The 13,236-nt window shown below is 38.7% G+C and overlaps 3 protein-coding genes across 3 annotated transcripts; 2 read left to right on the forward strand and 1 right to left on the reverse strand.

Annotated features, from left to right (window-relative positions):
* Positions 1 to 6: 6 nt before the first annotated feature.
* Positions 7 to 3,031, forward strand: LOC110417225 (putative HVA22-like protein g). Its single transcript, XM_021429463.2, has 7 exons — positions 7 to 330; positions 1,292 to 1,335; positions 1,432 to 1,530; positions 1,612 to 1,668; positions 1,748 to 1,811; positions 1,907 to 2,116; positions 2,466 to 3,031. Exons 2-7 carry the CDS (start codon positions 1,304 to 1,306, stop codon positions 2,871 to 2,873), a joined length of 870 nt encoding a protein of 289 aa, XP_021285138.1. The 5' UTR covers positions 7 to 330; positions 1,292 to 1,303; the 3' UTR covers positions 2,874 to 3,031.
* Positions 3,032 to 4,670: 1,639 nt separating this feature from the next.
* Positions 4,671 to 8,789, forward strand: GH9B7 (glycosyl hydrolase 9B7). Its single transcript, XM_021429452.2, has 6 exons — positions 4,671 to 5,290; positions 5,608 to 5,891; positions 6,302 to 6,739; positions 7,355 to 7,496; positions 7,986 to 8,152; positions 8,262 to 8,789. Exons 1-6 carry the CDS (start codon positions 5,074 to 5,076, stop codon positions 8,592 to 8,594), a joined length of 1,581 nt encoding a protein of 526 aa, XP_021285127.1. The 5' UTR covers positions 4,671 to 5,073; the 3' UTR covers positions 8,595 to 8,789.
* Positions 8,790 to 10,010: 1,221 nt separating this feature from the next.
* Positions 10,011 to 12,895, reverse strand: LOC110416434 (cytokinin riboside 5'-monophosphate phosphoribohydrolase LOG1-like). Its single transcript, XM_021428433.2, has 7 exons — positions 12,335 to 12,895; positions 11,625 to 11,722; positions 11,488 to 11,518; positions 11,141 to 11,240; positions 10,930 to 11,000; positions 10,602 to 10,745; positions 10,011 to 10,458 (listed from the first exon to the last, which is right to left on the reverse strand). Exons 1-7 carry the CDS (start codon positions 12,518 to 12,520, stop codon positions 10,363 to 10,365), a joined length of 726 nt encoding a protein of 241 aa, XP_021284108.1. The 5' UTR covers positions 12,521 to 12,895; the 3' UTR covers positions 10,011 to 10,362.
* Positions 12,896 to 13,236: the final 341 nt, after the last annotated feature.

Here is a 13,236-nt window from a genome sequence, read left to right on the forward strand (position 1 = left end):
CTGTCGCACTCACCGCTACCGCCGACTTCGTAACGGTTAGCCGTCGTATTTTGGCGGCGCCGATTTTACCGTTCGCCGGCGATCTTCTCCGAAACTCATTTGTTATTCCCTTGAAATCCTCTAAAAATATTTGCTTCTGTGATTTGGATTTACTCTCATTTCCGATTTTAATAAAGCTGTGTTTTGTTTGCTTCGTCTTACTGAAAATAATCTTTGAAAGGTACCAATCGCTCTTCCATTCCCTGCTATTTTCCTTGGCATCTCCCTTTTCTTTGGGTGATTGAATCCGCAACCACTGGAATCAAAATTTCCTCTAACATTACATTGCTGGTAACGATATTTTGGAAGTTTCTTTTTTCTAAACCCTTTTTCTATTCTCATTTTCTAGGTTTTCTGTATAAGATTTTGGTCCTTTTTATTTGAACTGGACAATGTTTGCGTTTCTTTCGGATGATTTCTTTGTTTTCACTGCTTGTTGGTGCGATAGGTAGGATGATTTGTTAAGAACTTATGGTTCCATGCCTTAGAACTTTCGGTAGCTAATTGGTGTTTAATACTTAGTATTTTGATTATTATGACTTGTGTGATAAGGTAAGTTTAGGGGTTGATTAGGTAAATCATTGCGTTTTTTGAATCTGTAACATTACGTTATTCTTACTCCCCTGTTTGGTTGCTCAGAAAACTGGGATATGTGGATGTTCCTAGCAGGTTTTATGTTGTTTTCATTTCCGCTATCCGAAAATTCTTGCTCAACTAAGCTTAAGAGTGTTTTCATAAGCAGTTTAGAGGATCTCTATCTTTAAGTAGTAAAAAAGAGTACTAAAATTTTAGATCTTTTTATGTATCAGCTTGATTAGGCCTTGTTTGACTAGAATTTACAGCATATTTGGATTGAGAATACTGAAGTAATTCCTCTAATTTGGTAGTTCATTAAGGAAAGAAGTAAAGAGAGAAGAGGAGAAACTTCAGGTAACCATTTCTCTCTAGGCTTTGTTTTGCAGAGATTTGGAGATGGCCCATGGGACAAATTATTACAAATTTTTCTTTCTTTGTGAACTTTGAAACTTACATAATTCATTAGAAAAAACCGCTTTACAAACAGGGGGTACTGATGCTACGAAGTGTAAGATCAGAAATATAGATATTGTAGCCAAGGCCAATGTTCTGCTTTAATTAACATTTTTTTGCTTTGTGTCATGTAGCATATGGTTACACAGTCTTGTGCACTACTTGCTTAATTGCTTATTTTCTGAGATTTAATCCTGATTTTGCGACTGATTTTTAATTTCAGGAAGTAAACAAAATGATTGGATCCTTTCTTACCAGAGGACTTGTGTATGTTTTACCTTACAACTGGTTCTCTTTCTCGTTGGAGTTTTAATTGTATTCTTTTACTTGAAATTAATCATTTTCATTTAAATATTTTGGCAGGATGGTTTTTGGCTATGCTTATCCAGCATATGAATGTTACAAAACTGTTGAACTGAATAAGCCTGAGATTGAGCAACTGCGCTTTTGGTGCCAGTATTGGTAGGTCTTGAATTCCATTTTAGGTTGTGCAAATATTATGTGTTTGTAACTCTTTTTCCCCCTTTTCCTTTCTGGTTTCAGGATATTGGTGGCTGTTTTGACAGTTTGTGAGAGAATTGGTGATGCTTTTATTTCATGGTAGGGAATCATAAAACTGTAAAGACGTTTCATATCTTGTTTCTCTTTTCTCATTGTGCTCCTGTTTGCCTTTTTGAAGGGTTCCAATGTACAGTGAAGCTAAGTTGGCATTCTTTATATATCTGTGGTACCCTAAAACAAGGGTATGTGTATTACTGTTAAAGAAATAATAACATTTTCTTGTGCTTCTACATGTTGATGTCTGTTTTAATTGCCCCTCTGTTTTCACTTATCTCAGGGAACTTCTTATGTGTATGACTCCTTCTTCAGACCATATGTTGCAAAGCATGAAAATGAAATTGACCGGAACTTGTTGGAACTAAGGACTAGAGCTGGAGATATGGCAGTTCTTTACTGGCAAAGAGCTGCAAGCTATGGTCAGACAAGAATTTTTGAGATCCTACAGTATGTTGCTTCACAGTCAACACCAAGACCTCACCATGCTCAGGTAGTTATTGAATTAAAGCCATTTCTAATTTGTGCCATGGCCTCTGCTATTTGCAGTGTATACAACCAAGTAGTTTTGGTGAAACTGCATTGACTTGATTTTTCAGAATGAATATGTGAAACTGTAAACTGGTTCTTTTGTAAAAATGGTTTCCCCTGGAGTTAGAAAATGGCCTGTCACTTTCATGCATTTAACTGTCTGTAAAATGTTTGAATATTAAATGCTGTGTCTATGGTGTAATTGATCTCTGCTAATTTTTTTTGGTACTGTAGTGGTTTATCTTTTGCTATACATATTTCAATCATCTTGAAGTTTATTTTTCTGTTCTCCATTACTTGAGAATTCTCAGGCTCAAGGTCCTAGGACCCACCAACCCTCTGCTGTCCCAAACCGTCAATCATCTACTAAAACACAAGCAGCCCAACCAGAGACCGAAGAACCACCTTCACCAACATCTAGCACATCTTCAAGTCAACACCAAAAGGAAGTAGCTGAAGAGGTAGGACCTTCAAAGGTGCCTTCTCAGGTGGCTAAACCAGCTAACCCTTCAGCATCCTCAAATAGCCAAAAAGCAGATACTGCATCTGAAAGTACCAGCCAGCCTGCAGAACCCGAAGCAGAAGCAATGCAAATTGAACCAGTACCACCTTCTTCAGAGAATGAAAGCACAGACCCTCCTCCGAAAGAGACTCTCATGGAAGAAAGCATTCGATTCACGCGCGGTAGGTTGAGGAAAACCCGTTCTACAGCCCGTTAAAATAATGGCATTAACTCCTTTTTTCTTTTCTTTTTAGCTTACAGAACTAGCACTTAAATCAGTAGGTGTATAATGTTATTGAATCATTGTTGTTCGAACGTTGATGTAAATTTCCTGTCTTCAAGTTTATATTTCATTTGTTGCTTTATTTTTTCAAACATGGGGAAGATCCTGGGTCCTTGGGGCCAACTGATTCAACCCTCATCTGTGCAGTAGGTCCCAAAAGGTGTGACTAAAAAAGCATGGATGATAACGTGATTTCCATCCTAGCGTGGCCTTTGGCCTCTGTCTATTCTGGAAATTGTACTTTGGATGGACGAATGATATAAAGTTCATCTCATATCCATGTTGGAGGGATTTTGCATGTACCGTTAACTTGATGCTTTTTGGTCTCTACGTATTGAATTTTTTATTGCTTAGTTGCTTGGAATTTGGTGACATAAGTGGTTGAGTAAGAGAAAAAAGGTGATTAGGGATTGGAAAATCCTTGGCGAGGATACTTGCTGTGCAGCTGCTGCAGTTGTCCACTTTAAACTGCGCACCCGGCTTTAGCTTTAATTAAAAGAAATTAAGTTACACTAAAGCTGGTCAAGATAGACTTTGGGGTGACACTATGGCTAATTAATTAGTACAGAAGTGAAGTTAGGTTACAGAACAACGTAATCAATTAGCCTGAAAGATTGTGTTAGGTGTAAGCATGTGACCTTGCACAGAAAAAAAAACCATTTGTTTTGTGATGAATTGCGAAAAGAAAAGTCAACTTTCAAGTGTTCAGTTACCATTTTTCAGTTTTAATTTTCCTCTTCCCCTTCCTTTTCGGGCCAGAAGCGGATCTTCTTGGCCCAAATCCGTGCTTGTTGGGCCTTAAGAGGGCGAGAAGATCTCAATTAATATCTTTGAGAGAAAGTAATGACTTCAAGACACTCCAAATGGACAAATTTTCATTCCAACGTATTGATGCTTTTAAAGGCTAAAGCCAATCCATTTGGGGAGAGTACGTAAGCAACAAGTGCGGTTCATCACAGGCTTTTCTTAAGCAAATATTACTCTTTTCATTTACTTTTATCTTAAATTTCATAAAAATTAAAAAAAATATAAATATTTAGGGATAAGATCGTAACATTTAAAAGTTCTTATCTCTAATGACATACATATGCGTTAGTATAATATAACAACAATCAATTCATTCCTTCATCTTCCTTACATACTAGCTTATATGTGGTGATGTAGTGGTTATTTTAGCAAAGAACTTACCATTAAGCCTACTCGTTGGCAACCGTAGAAAGGATGCAAAGCCGCTGAATTGCCAAATGTCGATTGATTTTTTAATAAAATTTTCTTTTTATTTTCCTTTGCTTTTAGTCACGTGAAGGCAACGACAATAAAGAGAGTATCGCAGAAAGGATCTATGGCCCAAGAGATCCGTGTCCCTCAGGCCCAGAAGATGACACGGACGCTTCATCTAGACCATGACGGAACACTGACACGTTGAGCTTGAAAGGCCTACTTTAGCCACTGACAGAACCCGCTTAACCCACTCACCAATCCCCGGTTAAGAAAAAGAAGCTCAACACTCATTCTCTTGCACCAGTTGTCGGATTAGCCGGTTCAGCCGACGTGGTCTCCTTATGGAGTATCAACGGCTGATACGAGTCTTCCATGTCCGAAGAACGATGTTAATACTGGGTCCTTGCGCGAATCTCGGCCCGACCAAAACTCAGGGACATATCCGTCATTGAAACATAAAATAAAACAGCGAATAATTAGAGTTATGTTATAGAAATCCCGCTCGAAATTAACTGTCGGTGACCTCTGTCCTGTAAGAATGTAACCATATAAACAAATTTATGAGTCTGATTAGGAGTGAGGACCAATCTGTTGCTGATGCGGCACCAGATCCAGTTACCCTTTTTCCTTAATTAGCTTCTCTTCAACTAATCAACCCTGTCTCTAACCACATTTCCCTGACAAAGTGACAATAACTTCAGAGCCATTCCGTGCTGCAGATTTTTCTTTTCTTCTTCTTCTTCTTCCCAAGGATAATCACATATTCTTCTTGTTCTTTTCTTTTTGAGCACGTTGAACCTGCTTTAAGACTCTGCATTTCTCTTTAACATAACCATTGTCCAATGCGCTTGTTTTGATCTAGATCTTGAGTTCAGGATTTGTGCTTTGGGGGGATTTTTTAAGTGACCAAAAAATGGGGAAGGAATCGAAGTCGAAAGGGTGTTTGGGGTGGTTTCTAGTGATAGTGATATTGGCTCTGGTTGTTGGGGCCGTTGTTTATACAATCAAGAGGAAAATGGATCACTCAGATGATGATAAGGCCGCTCCCGTTCCAGGACCTCCAGGCGCTATTGAAAAGAAGTATGCTGATGCTCTCAAAATCGCAATGCAATTCTTTGACGTTCAAAAATGTACCTTTTCTTTACCCTCATTCACTCTGTATCTTTTACTCTGTTTACGTGTATGGTTGTTCTCTTTCTTCGAAATTGCTTCCTCTGAGGATACCCTTTCACATATGGAACCAAGATTTGACGTAACTTGATCTTTCGTTTTCGTTTAGTTACTTAAAACAAATGGTTTCTTCATTGAATCATTTTATTGGGTAACTTTGTTACCGGGATTTTCAAATTATGAAATTTTAATGATATGATATTATTAGTAATTCTTCGACTGCTCAACTTTGGTTTTTTTTTTTGGTAAATATTTGAGGTCTTGTTTGTTGTCGCAGCTGGTAAGTTAGTGGATAATAAGATATCATGGAGAGGAGATTCGGGGCTTAAGGATGGAAGTGAAGCGAAGTTGGATCTTTCCAAGGGGATGTATGATGCTGGGGATCACATGAAGTTTGGTTTTCCATTAGCATTTACTGCTACAGTGTTGTCATGGGCTATCCTTGAGTATGGAGATCAGATGGAGGCAGTGAATCAACTGGAACCTGCTCAAGAATCTCTCAAGTGGATTACTGATTACCTTATAAATGCTCATTCTTCAGAGAACGTGCTCTATATTCAGGTTGTCATTGTTTTTAACTGCCATCTGCCTTTCTGGATAGTGTGTATATAAATATGAGTGATTCCGCAAGTGCATTTAAATTGTTTTTGTTCAGCTCATCTTGCCTTAGCAGTTTATATTCTGAATTATCAAAATGGCTAGGGGTTTTAACCAAAGGTTTTAGATCACAGATATCTTTGGAGTTTAGCAATTGATTCTAAGCCTCAAACTTATAGTCTGGTATTTCTGATGCTGTATTTTACAAAATGAGAAACCTTTTCCCACTTCTGCAGTTGTATTGCGAAACATACTTGATTTGGAATCTAAGATGGTGTGATCTAATTGATAGTTGCATAATTCTTTAAAAAAAAGAAATCACGCCTCTGAAATATACCTTAACTCCTACGTTTTGGCTTCCAAAACTGAGGCAGGTGGGTGACCCTGAAGCAGACCATAAATGTTGGGACAGGCCTGAGGATATGACAGAGAAAAGGCCCCTCACCATGGTGAACACATCTGTTCCAGGGACAGAGGTTGCAGCTGAAACAGCTGCAGCTATGGCTTCAGCATCTCTGGTGTTTAAGACGGCTGACTCCACATATTCAAGCACGCTTCTTAAGCATGCCAAGCAACTTTTTACTTTTGCAGACAATCATAGAGGTTCTTACAGTGAGAACATCCCAGAAGTTGCAACATATTACAATTCAACAGGATATGGAGATGAGCTCTTATGGGCAGCAAGCTGGCTCTATCATGCAACGGGCGACAAATCATACCTTCAATATGTGACTGGCAAAAACGGAGAAGAGTTTGCTGACTGGGGAAGTCCAACCTGGTTTAGCTGGGACAATAAACTTGCTGGAACCCAGGTAAGGTTCCCTTTTTACAGAATTTTGAAGCAAGATGCTATCCTCTCTTCTTTTATTTTTTTGCCTGCATTTTATAGACTTATGTCAAGCATTGTGATGATATAAGTAAGTCCAAGGTCTCAATTTGTATGCACATATAGTGAGGTTTTGTTAAAGTAGGTAGCAATAACTTGAGTTCATTTCTGGCACATCTTGTTTGAACTCCATGGATCATTTGTTCATTTGTAAAGATGCAAAATTAAAGAGCTTCATTGGAAGGTTTACCTGTCAACATTCTTATAACCTCAAAGCATTTAGGTTGAGGAATATTTGAAGGAAAGTAATTCTCTGTCTATATTTAGCCCACATTCTTGATGATGTTTAATGTAATAGTGAGATAAGCATTGCTTTGTTGTGCTAAGACATGAGCATGATGAGTAGACTGCTTCAGTTGCAATTCTTTATTTTCTGACCTGAGTGCAACTATTGTAGGATATCTGGCCTCTTTTGTCAGATTCTGCGTATGGCTCTGCTTCATTTTAATTTGCTCTCACTGCCATTTAAATAGATCTCAGAACCAGGAATTTTGCATAGCTTTTTTCTTACTTTTTGGCTGATTATGCTACATCAATGCAGGTTTTGCTTTCCAGGTTAAGCTTCTTTGGTGCCAAAGGTGCCTCTCAGAATTCTGGCCTTGAAAACTATAGGAAGTCTGCTGAGGATGTTATGTGCGGCCTTCTACCAAAGTCTCCCTCTGCGACATCCAGCAGAACAGATGGTAATGTCTTCCTCAAAGCTAGGTGACTTAGATGCATATTTGTGCTATGCAGATCTTGAATTTGACAAAAAGAAATGGTTCAAAGAAAGTTCATTATCATATCAAAAGATTTTAGACTAATAAATCAATTTAGTCATTGATGCTCGCTGTGTATTTCAATAGGCATCATAATAGATCATCAAGTTCCTTAAGCCATGTGCTGTAATATATCGAGACAGTTAGAAGTCAGAAAGAGAACACTGGAGAGATTTAAGCAATAAAATTTGTCTTGAGATTAGATACCCATTATATCTAGTTTACCAAATTCATATCCTGATTTTTTGGAGTGTAAATATTAGTAACAGACATTTATTGGCATATTTGCACTTATAATTTTAGGGAGGATTAATGCTCTCAGGTCACTAAAACCACTTGCAAACTGAACTAGCCATTCTGATTCTTGTCCTCTTGAGACCTCTTTTATTTACCAGTATTGTCTTTCTGGTGCAGGTGGTCTTATATGGGTCAGTGAATGGAATGCTCTGCAGCATCCTGTTGCTTCTGCATTTTTAGCTGCTCTTTACAGTGATTACATGCTTACATCACAGACTCCAAAGCTGAAGTGTGGTGACGCTTCATTCAAACCATCAGATCTTAGAAAGTTTGCCAAATCACAGGTATGCTGTTTACATTGTGTGAGAAATATGTATCATAAAAAGATGCAGATATTCCTCTTAAAGTCTCATACCAGCTTAATAATAGTTCTATAACGATCTTTGCTTCCAGGCTGATTATGTCTTGGGCAGTAATCCCTTGAAAATGAGCTTTCTTGTGGGGTATGGGGATAAATACCCACAATATGTGCATCACAGAGGAGCTTCAATTCCAGCTGATTCAACTACTGGTTGCAAAGATGGCTTCAAGTGGCTTGATTCAACTAAACCCAATCCTAACGTAGCTATTGGAGCTCTTGTCGGTGGCCCCTTCCTAAATGAAACATACATTGATTCCCGGAACAACTCAATGCAAGCAGAGCCAACCACATATAACGGTGCCATTATTGTTGGCCTCCTCTCAAGTTTGGTGACTACCTCTTCTGCAGTTAAATCATTCACCTAAAGTAGCTATAGTCTGTAACCAATTACCGATTTGTTTGTAGCATATGTAGCTGTATGAAAGACCACGTTTTACAAGGGTGAACTCAGATGTGGCTTGCCTGCACTGAGTTTTTTTGGTGTATTTTGGACGGATAGCCCCAGATGTGTATCTTTTCAACTGGTGATTATATGAGAGTTCCATCTTTCGACTGTAGTATATTTCAGTTATATTTCTTAGTCTGTTCGATTTCGGTTTGGTTCATTAATTGGGTATATGATCAGATATAATTCTGGGAAACAAACATAAATTTGAGTGCAATAACAGAACTGACGATGAATCTGATATCCACCTTGAAATATATGAGCTTTGCTTAACAGAAGTCACCAAAAGGGTATAAGTAAAAAGTCAAGTCTGCTACTATGTTCAATAAAATGTATTTGCTCATATAAGTCGAACAACCTTGAGCAGAGAGTTATCTTCGCCACGTTTGTCACGCGAGCATGGAAATGGATAGACACAGATCCGAAGGCCTCGGTTAACCACTCACTTTTCCAAAGGTACAATTGACTTGCACATGACAATATCAAGTTCATGCTCATCCAGAGCTGGAATTTGCAAAACGCGAAAGAGGTGAGACAGCGCTGTGAAAAGGAAATGCAATTGGGGTTCCTTCCTTTTGGATCATAAGGACAGCCCAAGTCGTAAGCAAATGGGCGAATGCCCTTCATCCATAACGAAAGCCACTGACCAGTGCAATGTCCCAAGGGCTCTTTTATCTAACAGACAGCCATCAAAAAGCTAACGTGAACCCAAAAGTGGTAGGGGAAGGTCCACTCACTCTCCACCACTACTTCTCGCTCTCACCCTTTCGCACACGAAGCGCTTTGTGTATGGTCCTTGGGTACGGTCAAGTCCAGGTGTTCAGTACCTTCCCACCAGTGTCCACTCAAAATCACCAACGTGGTCTTGTTTTTACTCCCAACCTGCACTGTTCTTCCGCCCCCTATTAACTCCTTAAAAACTATCAATCATGACCAAATATAAGCGTGACGTCTTTGCTCTTGCACGCCACTCTTCAAAGTCCATCATTAGCATTTCAGGCATGCATGCTTGCTCCTAACTTCGACTTGGAAGCCACCTTTTAACTTGATTGCAAGTACCAGGCCTTTTTTAGGCATCAGAGTAGTCAGGCATACATTGCTAAATTAAGATAAAAAGGAATATCGGGATGGTATATCGAATGGAACAGAAAAACTTGCATGTTCTGGATTTGATTGTTGATTTCAATGGTTTCAGAGCTTAAAATAAGATGATGGGTACTGAAAGGTGGAGGAAAATATATATTCTTTTGCTGCACATTTCCTGTTTTTTTCTCTGCTGGTCCTTCCCTGTTGCCCCTGCCCATCCCCATCAACTTCTTTTGTCGAAAGCAATATGTAACAACCCATCATTTCAAGAAAGGATAGAATAAAATATACAGAATTAGCAATCACCGACTTAGGAAGCTAAGAAAGTCAGTGACATTGTTTGTCCAGGTCAGACTCTAATTAAACCAAAAGGGGAAAAAATATTAATAATAACAACCAGAGAAAAAAAGAAGAAAAGAAAAAGAATTCACAGCATGATCCACAGCTGGAATAAAAGAAACTGTGGTGTGGCACTGGCACTGGCAACTTGTCTGTGGAGCTTGCATCTACAAAGGTTGTTGTTGGAGTTGTTGTTGTTGTATATGGCTAAGAATCTACGGTCATAATTTGTCGATCATGTGTGAATGAATGGGATCATCAGGTCAACGAGCAATGTCTGATTTTGCTGTGAACCCCAATTGTTGCTCCATTTCCCAGCTTAGCTTGGAGGCCACCTCAGAGGGTTTAGGTTCATATTCCTGGTCAAAAAGTCATCATCATCATCATCATCATCAATCATCGAGGGCGGCCAGAAAAATAATGGACGGCTCAGATCTTTTGACTTTCATTTGACTATGTGGAAAGGTTGTATTGGGTGAGGGGGACTTGGAAAAAAATGTACCTCGAGCTTGCACATGAGTTCTTGGGCAGTTTGGGCAGAGACAATTATGTCACGGGCAGCTGGTGCTATGAAACCTTCATCCACGGCCTTGTCTATGAACGATAAGAGTGAGTTGTAGTACCCATCCACGTTCAACAATCCCACCTGTTTTCCCAAAAGAAAATTTCTCCTTTTATTTCTACAAATTTTGGGTTTCGTTCAATTATAATATTTGCAAGTGAATCTCTGGATAATTTATGTTTTGAGATATTTATGCTTTTCGAAAAAGATCTTTACTTTCTTTCTCCAATTGTATGAACAGACAGAAGAAGGAAAAAAGGTGAATTACTGGTTTGTCATGGATTCCTAGCTGAGCCCAAGTGATGACTTCCAGGAGCTCTTCCAGGGTTCCATATCCACCTGTAAGTTGGAAATTTGATCAGATCAATTATTAGAAAAACAAAAAAAAAACAAAGTAAAGTTGGTTGACAGTTATGCCTACAGTTATCTAGGACATTGTAAATTGTATAAAATCCTGTTTGATTGAATCCAGAACAAACCTGGCAAGGCAATAAAGGCATCGGCTTGACGGGCCATTTCAGCTTTACGTTGGTGCATGCCTGACACGGCTCTTACTTCTCCCACTGGCTCGCCTGTAATCTGAAATTTTCAAACAGGAGATTATAGTTTTTAAAGAACTCTGATAATCAAAAATGGGGGCCCAATTTCAGTGAGATTCAAGCATGGCGTTGTTTGAGCTTAAATTGTCCTCATATGGGAATAAGAATTACAAACTTTTCGGAGAATAACTAATCTAAGCTGTTCATGTGATGGCAGTGCTCACATGAATCTGAACTATCCTTATTTTCCAACTACAAGAAAAGACCAAATACTGTTTGATATTTACCTCTCTTGGCATGAGAGTCTTGGGAATTACCCTGCAAGAAAAATTTGGTAAGCAAAGGGTTAAAGTTAGAGACAGGATCAGAGAGGAGAGGAAAAGATATGGAGAAAGAGAGAGGGAATAGCGCCGCCATGACTTACCCCAACACGTGGCGACCACCATCAAAGACAGCATGAGAGACCAGCCCCATCAGGCCAATGCTTCCTCCTCCATAAACCAAGTCAATGTTCCTTTCAACCTGCAGGTTTTATTTTATTATTAAACTTACGTGTTTGATTTAAACATATTCCTACAATTACTCCATTACAAACAGTGTAATCACACTATTTTATTCCTTGTGGTCTTGGCATTAATTTCACTTGTATTCAAAACTTCACGGAACTGATTCAGGTTTTAATCCAACCAAAACAGAGCAAACAGAGGATGACTTTGAACTGAGGTCTCTGATCTCTTCTTTGCTCAAAACTGGTGAAATTCTTGATTTGATATATCAAAAGTAAAGAAGGCTGTCCTAATCTTTGAGGTTCTTTACGAAAACAGCTTTGCTTTCAGTCAATTCAAAGATGAGGGCGGCTCAATTAGAGCTCATTACAATCAAACTTCTTATGTATACACCTTTAAAAAGTTAAGACCAGATATTGTTTTGGAATAGTTCAGTTCAGGTCAATGTAAAGGCAAAGACTTGCCTAAATTCATCAGGCAAAGAAGCCTAAACACGTATGCCAATTATAACTACTGATCACTTCTTAGAACTGCAAACAGAAGGAAGAGGAGAGGCATAAAAGACAATTTGAAAAAGAAGTCTTGTCTGTCTCGTTCATGTTTATGAAAAAGTAAGAGGTTTATGTACCAGTTGTTGGCCAAGCTGAATTGCAGCAAGCTGGTAGCTGGGATTCTTGCCAGGGCTGCTACCGCAAAAGACACAGACACGTCTGAATCTTGACTTCATGGAATTGGGTTGACGTTGTAGCTGCTGTTGCTGCTGCTGCTGCTGCTGTTGCAGGTGGTGGTGGAGGTGGAGTTGTTGATTTTCCATAAGAGGAAATGCTTGAGACCACTGTGGTTTTGCTTCAAACAGTGATTTTTCTCTTCTTTAAGGTGTGAGAAAAGAACCCAAAAGGAATGTGTTTGTTGTGTAAGAGCAGTCAGCAATCTGTTGAAAAACCAAAGCCCAAATGTTAAGGGGGAATGAAAATTGGTGTCATTGGTCCCCTTTTATATCATATCAATGCCCCCAATTGCCCCCACGGTCCAACACATCACGTCTCTCAGCTTCTCATCTCATGATACATTCTCTCCCCATAAACGAATTTCACAACTGTACCATGAGGTTGATCTATCATTTAAATCCCCTTGTTTTGTGGATTCAACTACGCCTCAATTTGCGAGTTCTACTTCACCTCAATTCACGAGACCCTTTCAGATTTAATGCCTCCCCTCTTGGCCTTTGCACGCTTACCCAAGATGACCAGCTTTAACTACCAAAAACGACATGATAAATTCCGAATCAATTCCGTTCTTCAAACTCTAATCAAAATGATTTTTAATTTATCATCTTATATGATTGCGTGTGTGTATATTCAATGTTTGCAAACAAATCAATTACATCAATCATAAAAGTGATACTCGTATCTTATCTATCACATTATAAATTATTTCATGATCGATTCTTCGTAAAATCAAAAATTGTTATATCAATTTATTATTTCTATTCATTTAGCGTCTCCATGAATCCATTAACAAAAATAATAT

Source organism: Theobroma umbraticum, unplaced genomic scaffold (genome assembly GCF_002168275.2).
Source record: "Theobroma umbraticum cultivar Fairchild unplaced genomic scaffold, ASM216827v3 scaffold_51.0, whole genome shotgun sequence".
Classification (NCBI taxonomy): Eukaryota; Viridiplantae; Streptophyta; class Magnoliopsida; order Malvales; family Malvaceae; genus Theobroma; species Theobroma umbraticum.

Excerpts from the sequence above, each read along its gene's own strand:
- LOC110417225 (XM_021429463.2), top strand. The coding sequence starts at position 1,304 with ATGATTGGATCCTTTCTTACCAGAGGACTTGT. Across the intron at positions 1,336-1,431 it reads TTTCTTACCAGAGGACTTGT|GATGGTTTTTGGCTATGCTT; the intron begins GTATGTTTTACC and ends ATATTTTGGCAG. Across the intron at positions 2,117-2,465 it reads CAAGACCTCACCATGCTCAG|GCTCAAGGTCCTAGGACCCA; the intron begins GTAGTTATTGAA and ends GAGAATTCTCAG.
- GH9B7 (XM_021429452.2), top strand. The coding sequence starts at position 5,074 with ATGGGGAAGGAATCGAAGTCGAAAGGGTGTTTGGGGTGGTTTCTAGTG. Across the intron at positions 5,892-6,301 it reads AGAACGTGCTCTATATTCAG|GTGGGTGACCCTGAAGCAGA; the intron begins GTTGTCATTGTT and ends AAACTGAGGCAG. Across the intron at positions 7,497-7,985 it reads GACATCCAGCAGAACAGATG|GTGGTCTTATATGGGTCAGT; the intron begins GTAATGTCTTCC and ends TTTCTGGTGCAG.
- LOC110416434 (XM_021428433.2), bottom strand. The coding sequence starts at position 12,520 with ATGGAAAATCAACAACTCCACCTCCACCACCACCTGCAACAGCAGCAG. Across the intron at positions 11,519-11,624 it reads GGTGGTCGCCACGTGTTGGG|GGTAATTCCCAAGACTCTCA; the intron begins GTAAGTCATGGC and ends TTTTTCTTGCAG. Across the intron at positions 10,746-10,929 it reads TAGGAATCCATGACAAACCA|GTGGGATTGTTGAACGTGGA; the intron begins GTAATTCACCTT and ends TTGGGAAAACAG.